Here is a 9,132-nt window from a genome sequence, read left to right on the forward strand (position 1 = left end):
CAGTTACGGAAAAAGGACGCTCGATAACATCAAATATCGTAGGATGTAGTCAGTTATTTAGTGAAACGTTTTGACAACGCGATTTATCATTCGACATTTAGACCTTGTTTGTTCTAATTGTAAGGTTATCTCCTTTAAATAAAAAGTTTTAAAAGGACACGTGATAATTCACATCCGTTAATCACGGGCGCCACCATCTTATTCGGATGAATTTATAATCGAACTAATGCTTCTTCCGAGGTGGCGCTAAGGGTCTGAAATATTTCAATTCACGGAACTATATACAGGGTGAGTAGGCTGAGTGTTCTTTTGCAACATATTGTTCAAAAGTTTAAAAATCGGGAAATGAACTGCGATTCAGCAAATATTCATTCATCCACATATGTACAGAAACATACAATCACAACCCTTTTGAAAATGTAAGGACCTTTATACATTTTGTCATTGTTGAGTTTTTAAAAGCAAATCGATGGTTTTTACCTACCAGACCAACACATGTTCACCCTATTTAATCTCTAACTATATCAAATGATTGCTTTTAACATATACACGTTGCCTTATGTACATTAAGATTTGTTTCTTGCCGATCTAATAGATAATTTAGATTCTTTCAAAATATATAGAGACAATGCTAATGAGGTACCGCTAAGAACAGGAGATGGCGCCAGTGCACATTTTAAACTTTTGTTAAATAACATATTTATGTTAATATTTCCACGTATTATGTTTTCAGGACTTATACTTGTAAGTTGAATACTTAACACATTTATGCATAGCGTCTAGAAAAAAGGCCATTGCAAACAGCGTAGACCCAGATGAGACGCCGCATGATGTGGCGTCTCAACTGGGTCTGCGCAGTTTGCTTAAAGGAATTTCTGTAAGACATATTCTAAATATAGAAATAAATATGCTAGACATTCCTTATTTTATAAATAAATTGATCCAATTTAGAAGGATTGGAAAGTCCACTAGGCATAAATGGGTTAAATTGTCAAATCTTTATTTAGAGTCGCGTACGTTTAGACCTATATTTTATAAGAACAAGAAGTTTTCTTATAATTCGTTGATCGATGTAAACGTTTTTCTGTGTAAGATAAGGACATGAAACATTGAACACATTAAAGTGTTCCAGTTAATTAATGGGAGTTCGCATCATTCGTGAACTATTTGTGAACCGCTTTAGGGTTTATTAACTTCATAAGCAGTCTGCTAAACGAGTACAATCGTAAAAGTAAGTTTATACACAATATAATTATCCTCAAATTTAGTTAATAAAACCAGTTTTATTACATTTTTGAGGTGTTAATTTACAACATGTAAAGATGTCAATGATAAACTCGCGAAGCAAATCACATTTTTATAGCTCATTTATTTTAAAGACTAAATAATATTATAAAAATATTGTTTTTCTATATACGTCACTAACATTAAAGATTAGACAATTTAAGTAGTAAACTTTAAAATATTACCCTTGGAAACAAACGTAGAAATCGTTACATAAATATAACATTTTATTAAAGATTAAAATGGGCATTCTCGCCATCTCCTAATCTTAGAGTCACCTCCTTATTTATTTATTTTGGACGAATGCAAAATTATCTATTAGATAGGCAAGACGCCAATACCTTTGAGATTTGGGCAAATTGTATACAGGATTGTGCTTGGATTATTTAAGAAATCCATTTTAAACGCATCGAACGTTACGTGTCGCTATTTTAATTATTTCAACATTCTGTTGTATGAGATGAGTTAAAAATAACGATATTAAAACAGTATCGCAGTTTTATGTTTTATTTTCATTAGCAGTCAACACCATTGATTTGTAACTCTGTGACGTCACCAGCTTACAGCTGGTGTGCCACCCATGGCAAGGTCTTTTCACTGCGGCAGGATCACACGAGATACACGCAGTCCTCATGGAAAGTGTATACGGCAACGAAATATCGATTCAATACTTGAGCTATCAAAGCTTTACGTCATGTGTGTACATGTACTTAACTTCGGTTATGCGTTTTTGTATTTACATTGTTTAACAACATTTGATTTTGTAAACTAAATAAATGTCTGCGTAACATGAAAGTATCATTCTTGGTGCGAAATAAGTATGTAAATGTACATAAACATAAGGTTTATGTCATAAGGTAAATATTTAACTCTTGAAACTCTGGTTCGATAATCCGGAAATTTCTGCCGGATAGGACGTTTCTGGATAAACACGGGGTCACCGTATTTTAAAAAAGGTTTATAATGTGGTAAGCGATTTCACAGGATTTGAAATTTGATCAACACATGCAAAACACATCGATTTGCTTGTAAAAGCTCCACCATGTCACAACTTATAAAGGTCCTCAAGTTTTCTATTGTGTTGGGTTTATACGTCTGTACATTTATGTGTGAACTAATCCTCGCTGAATCGAACTACATTGTCCGACTTTAAAACTAATCCGCCATATGTTTAAAAAACATATACAATCAACTCACCCTGTCGATTGCTCCGTGAATCTTTAAAATGCTTCAGCGGTCGTTAACGTCCCCTCGGAAAAAGCATTCGCTCGTTTATAATTGCATCTTAAAAATGGGATGCGCCCGCGATTAACGGCCGTGTATTTTCAAACAGATGGTTTCGAACACATTCATATTGCTTAAATATCAGTTCTTAGTTGAATAAGTGGTTTGTTGTTTCGTGGGTCGTAACGGGTTTGGGTAAATTTATTTAAAAAATCAGAGCATATCAATTGAAACAGTAAATCATTCACAATAACGCATTTGCAATTCAATATCGACATCTAAGCCAAATACTAAAGATGTGCATCAAACAAACATTGAAACCAACAATACTAAATGACGTTATAAAAATAAGAAAAAAGCACCAACATTCTTCATATGCACTAAATGTCAGTGCATTCTCACAGTAAACATAAGTAACTGCATATGGCGAGTCACTTATTGCTCTTGTCGAGACGTAGAGCTGCATACTTGTGTATTTAAATCCCTGATAAGGTTGCGTATCTTCTGCACAATCGTTTATTCAACGAATCAAAGTATTTCATTAAATGTGCAAAAGGAAGCTTTATTTGAAAACTACGACATGAGCTTCCATGAAACAGGTTATTTTATTAATTGATATTCATTAATTGCACGCGGATATGGATGTGTAAATGTCAATTCACACATTTCACTTAATGTATACATTATTGCTCAAAGAAAAGTGACAATTATAAACCGTGAAATTAAGCGTTATATTTTCATAGAGGAAAACCCCCAAGTCATGGAGAAATACACAGCGAACTGCAAAGCACACCGGAAGGGAATGGCACCAGAGGAGGTCGCGGAATACTACACTACTTGGGCCGAAAATCAACAGTACGATTTAGTAAGGTCGCAGTTTTTTTTATCTTCTATATGTGTAATCAAAATACATATATAACCTTACTTATGCGTTTTAAATATTAGCACAAACACGTGCACATTTGTAACTTTGTTGAGATTAAGTCACATTCGATATGCACTTGCAGCACAGATTGATGACTCCCGAAATTCCAGCCGATTTAAGTAAAATAGTTGTCTCTCATTCAAAAATTTCCTTAGGACCTAGACCCCAGCGTTTACATGGGACCTTCGATCGTGGCGAAAGAAGCTGCCAAAGGCTTTGAAGAGAATCGCGAAAAGGTTCGCTTAATAGACATCGCATGTGGAACTGGTCGCGTAGGAATAGAGGTAATATCGGAAGCAGGCATCTAACAATTGACACACGGCATAACTGCTACATACATTTGACGGCCTAGTTAACACAACTTTTCAACTTAATATGCAAGACGTTTTGTTCTGATAAATTCTTTTAATTATAAAGTTTGCAACTTGGAACAAAGTGATTCACATTCCGTATAAACAATAAGTGAGTACAGCTTTTTATCTGTCAACTATATATATACCAATCTTTGGAGATGGAACTAGTGAAAGAAAGTAAAATAAAAATGTTAGGCAGATACAGAAATATCATTCTCAACATTGAAACCCATTATGATAACGACTTAGTATAGTTAACCGAGTAAACAATGCTATTTCAAGACTACACTCAACCATTTGTGTAATTAATCTTTTTATTCTCAAGCTAAATACACAATATTACTTGATAAGAAATCCCTTGTATATCCCTTGTAAACTTGTCTTATCTACCTATTGATTTGTGATTTTCTTTTCTTAATAAGACTTATCAGAAACACAGATCCTTAACGTGTCAATCATTTTTGCTTGCTGAACACTTACAACGAAAATTTGACATAACACCAAAGTTTTATCAAAATTGAGTCAAAAATTTAGCTGTTACTGTAGTCAATATTTCTTATATAAAGAGGTGCTTTGTGGCTTAATACTTGCATGTATTATTACACGTTAAACAATTTAGTAAGAATCAATTCCGTTTCAGCTTTCTAAGTATGGATTTAAATATATTGACGGCGTTGATCCTGCGGAGGGAATGCTGAAACAGTGCCAGACGAGCCACATCTATACAAACTTGTACAAAGAGTTCGTCTGCGAAAAACCACTCCCAATTGCAGAAGGTAATACGTTTTGATTAATTACTGTTTTTGATACTGTCATTTTACGATATAATATAAATAACCTGAAATTGTTTCAACTAGATTTATAGTAGAGCATACACGCCATTACTAATAAGTTTTAATAGAGGCAAAATACGTGCCGACACTTATAGGCATATGTCAGTTAGTAGTTGTTATGGTTGTTAAAGGTTTTAAATTTTCATTGTGATCTTTATCAATCAAAATAGTAATATTAATACCTCAATCACAAACAGACACCGATCACCGTCCGATCAGCGGCCGACGTATTTTTTCGCTCATCGGGCTGGCGACCGGCCGATGATCGCACGGAAACCGGGCCAATTTGTAGCATCGGGCGGCGTCCATATTAATTTTAAGTCTCACTTAAAATTTAACCCGACGTCGGGCCCGGGAAGGAATCGAGTTGAGATCGAAACAAGATCGGACGATCAACGCACGGATATCGCCCGGCGATCGCCCGACATCGGATTCATTGAACGTGTATCAGCAAAAGTAAAGGTATTTCCCAGAGGCATATACATCGGCCGGCGACCGTCTGATTGCCGGAGGGCCTCCGCACGATGCACGACTGACGCCGGACGATGCACGTTATGATACACGTACAATGAATCCGATGTCGGGCGCACGCCGGGCGAAAACCGTTCGTTGATCTTCCGATCTTTTTTTGATCTCAACTCGATTCCTTCCCGGGCCCGATGTCGGGTAAAACAAACTGTGATATAAAAAATTAATCCGGACGCCGCCCGATGCTACAAAATGACCCGATGTGCATGCGATCATCGGCCGGCGCCAGCCCGATGAGAGGAAAAAAACGTCGGCCGTTGATCGGACGGTGATCTGTGTCTATTTGTGACTGAGGTTTTAAACTTTGTCACTCGTCGGACGGCGGACGGTTCCGACGTGTCCAGTCTTCCCTATGCCTGGAGATCGGACACATCGGCCGGCGACCGGATTATTTGTGACTGAGGCATAAGCAAAGGATCAGTTAAAATGGATGTCTTATAACACCTCACATCTAACATTTAGCAATGATCTTCAACTGTCCGTGCAGCTATGGAAGTGGTCTTCAGATGAGGATGTATTTTAATGAATCATTGCAATAAAACACTTTGATCAGGTGTACATGAAACATAGCACAATTGCCATTTTCTGCATGAAGTCAATATGTAATACCATTTATAGTTCATTGATGCTGCCTTTCTGTCTTTATTATTGGTGTTCGCAAAATTGCCCACATGCTTAGTTTTCTGTACGTTCTTATTTATGGAAAAAAGTGTGAATCCGGTAACCTTTGTTGCTGTCGGAGTGAGATTATGTTTGGCCATCGTTTTAATATATTACACATTAAGCAGCACTTGCATTTCAGGTACTTACGACTGCGCAGTCTGCTCGGGCGGCTTTGGTGAGGGCCATATACCCTGCAGCGGGCTGAAGGAAATGGCCCGAATCGTCAAGTCCGGTACAAGAACTGCTTGATGTCTTTGTTTCCATAGAACCTAACCAATTAATTGTTGTCTTCTCGAGAAGTCAAAAAGTCCAAACCTTATAAGGTGTAGGGGATATGATAGCTGATCAGGTTCTTACCTTCAAGAGAATTGCTTTGATTTTGCCTTTGGGATCACTGTACCCAACCGTATTCAGTTGATGACATTTATAATCACATTGAGACAACGGCAATCGAATGAAAGCAACCAATAAAGTCACCGCAATCCTTTTTGATGATAAAACCATTGTTGTCACTTAACAAACACTAACGATGAAAACGTTTAGATGAGAAGTTTTCAGAAATTACGCCGGGTCGTGGGTCATTTAGACGATACAGTTTTTGCTTCCAATACATTTATTTCAGTAAGGATCTTTTTACAAAATCGCAGACGAAATGATATGTTTTAACATTTATGTAGGAACACCGGATGTTATATATGAACCAGCAAATATATCTTAAGGTATCATTCTACCAATCGATATAAGTAAACAGAAATCACCACAGAGAATCCAATTTATTTCTTAGGCTGTTGACCGACTAAGTCTGTAAAAACAAATATGAATCAACCACTCAAGGCTCCTTCATAATTGTTTGAAGACGTAACTCGTCGTACTGTACTCTATCCCTTTGGCTGTTTTCTTAACATACTTTGTGTATAATAATCATACAAGTTATATACATTTATTTATTATATTACATGATACACATTGGTAACAGTTGGACAGTTGGTTTGAAACTGAGTATCTTTTTCATAATGTGAACATCTTGCCCGTCTCACATTGTTTGATACGACAAGATCGAAATTCACCGTTGCATGCAAACCATATTAAAGATTGATTAGGTAAACTTATAATATACTTTTAATATTTTAAAGAAAACAAAGTTTGAGCCTGATGGGTTTTCTTCATTTAACATAAATGAACGCTATCGACGACTTTTCAAGGGATATTTTACTTATGGAACATAAATTCAACGTCGACATATGTCAAAATCCGCATAGACAAACAACGAGAATTTTGACCTCTCTATATAAAAATTACATGAAAACGTTCAGAATGGGTAAACGGAGAGTGGGTCTCATTGAACTGGCAATGACATTGATATAAGCACAATACCATATCATTATATTGAACGAACATGCTAGTAAGATTATGCTGTACGGTTCCATTAAACAAAATTGTTTCCAATGTCAGTGTATTCTTTAACTCTAAAGGTGGTCTGATAATTTTCGTGATGCGCAAGGAATACATGAAAGACGTCGAGGAATACGCGAGCAAGCTGGAGCCCATGATTTCCCGCCTGGAGCACGAGCACAAATGGGAGCTTCTCGAGAGACGCGAAGTGGCCAACTACTCTTTTAACAAGGACGGCGTCATTTTCAAGTTGAGGATCAAACGCGGCGAACATGCGGTTACTAATGCCGCCAACGGAACAGAACGGGCTTAAGAGGAGAACAAATCATCGTAATGACTATGGACGACTAGTGTCAATTTCTTTGTGTGTACAAATGCTCTTTTAATTTATGTTTAGATACATTAACATTATTCATTCTTACGTTGTGTTAAGCTGTTAGTAAATAAGTGTTAAGGTAACTAAAATCTTCGTACAACACATTGGTGGATGCGTTTCACTCTTTTCTAAGTATATATTTGTATAACAACTTATTTTGCACAATAATTTACACATAAGATGCTAATGTGCTTTGTGTTTACTATTCCATTGTACAGACAATATAGATTTTCAATAAAAACGGACAAGGGTCAATTCATTGTTGTTGAGCTTTCTTCGAGTAAGTTCGTGTAAATAAAAAAGGAATAAACCAGGAATAAATTGAAGTATCCACAACATCTTCATTGTATGTGCATGTATACACCTTGATACATAATTAATGAGAAATTTTAATTCATAGTAGACACTTTGAGTGAAGACATACTGAAGGTGGATACTGAGATGGGTAAAACACGTGAAGTGAATTTTGTTGTCATTTATAACAACACATGGTATGTTACCAGCGTCGCAGGGTGAATGCCCAACGAAGTAAAAGGAAGTTGACGTATAGAAAGATACATTTTACATTTTCATTATTTGCAATTCAAGAAGTTACAACACACAGAAATGTTGATGCAATTAAATTGCAGAAGTAAAGCATTGACGTTTCTTTTCTCTGGGTGATAAACTAAATGTACATCATTGGTGAAACACATTTACGGTCTTGGAATATGAACTTTGTATAAATATACATTCAGGTACATACCCTCAATCGTGTGATTGTTTCACACTTTTAACGCATATAAGGGCCCTTTTCACGTTTGAGTAAATCGAAAAAAATGAAGAAAATAAATGTTTCAGATATGCACAATTGTGTTATATTTATGATATTTGTGAGGACACAGTAATACTGAACATTTACCGTGCTCTTAAATTTAAATATTTTGACGATTTAAAAACCTGAAAATGACAAAACATTACAAACGCGATGCGATTGAATAAATTGGGGAGTTTTAGTGGCATCGTTATATTTTGTGACGCTACGAGGATTCTTTATATAAAGTATTAAATTCATCTCTCACTGTATGAGCACGGTTGGTAGAGTAGTAAGACTTTTACTCCAAGGTCAGTGGTTCGAGTCCAGTCATTATCATCATCATCATCATCACCATCATCATCATCATCACCATCATCATCATCATCATCATCATCATCATCATCATCATCATCACCATCATCATCATCATCACCATCATCATCATCATCATCATCATCATCATCATCACCATCATCTTCATCATCATCATCATCATCATCATCATCATCATCATCATCATCATCATCATCATCATCATCATCATCATCATCATCATCATCATCATCATCATCATCATCATCATCATCATTATCATCATCAGCATCATCATCATCGTCATCATCACCATCATCATCATAAACATCATCATCGTCTTTGTCAGCTTCTTCGTTATCGTCAGCGTCATCATCATCATCATCATCATCATTATCATCATCAGCATCATCATCATCGTCATCATCACCATCATCATCATAAAC

General features: G+C 36.1%; 1 protein-coding gene across 1 annotated transcript; it reads left to right on the top strand.

Moving 5' to 3' along the window:
- The first annotated feature begins 266 nt into the window (after positions 1 to 266).
- LOC127877408 (methyltransferase-like protein 27) lies at positions 267 to 7,833 on the top strand. Its single transcript, XM_052423255.1, has 6 exons — positions 267 to 288; positions 3,252 to 3,373; positions 3,589 to 3,717; positions 4,427 to 4,562; positions 5,950 to 6,042; positions 7,283 to 7,833. The coding sequence occupies exons 2-6, from the start codon at positions 3,269 to 3,271 to the stop codon at positions 7,513 to 7,515; spliced, it is 696 nt and encodes a 231-aa protein (XP_052279215.1). The 5' UTR covers positions 267 to 288; positions 3,252 to 3,268; the 3' UTR covers positions 7,516 to 7,833.
- The last annotated feature ends 1,299 nt before the right edge of the window (positions 7,834 to 9,132 follow it).

This window comes from Dreissena polymorpha, chromosome 4 (genome assembly GCF_020536995.1).
Source record: "Dreissena polymorpha isolate Duluth1 chromosome 4, UMN_Dpol_1.0, whole genome shotgun sequence".
Lineage (NCBI taxonomy): Eukaryota > Metazoa > Mollusca > Bivalvia > Myida > Dreissenidae > Dreissena > Dreissena polymorpha.

Bases quoted from the DNA above. Each gene is read 5' to 3' on its own strand.
- LOC127877408 (XM_052423255.1), top strand. From the start codon at position 3,269: ATGGAGAAATACACAGCGAACTGCAAAGCACACCGGAAGGGAATGGCA. The intron at 3,718-4,426 runs GTAATATCGGAA...ATTCCGTTTCAG, and splicing joins CTGGTCGCGTAGGAATAGAG to CTTTCTAAGTATGGATTTAA. The intron at 4,563-5,949 runs GTAATACGTTTT...CTTGCATTTCAG, and splicing joins ACCACTCCCAATTGCAGAAG to GTACTTACGACTGCGCAGTC.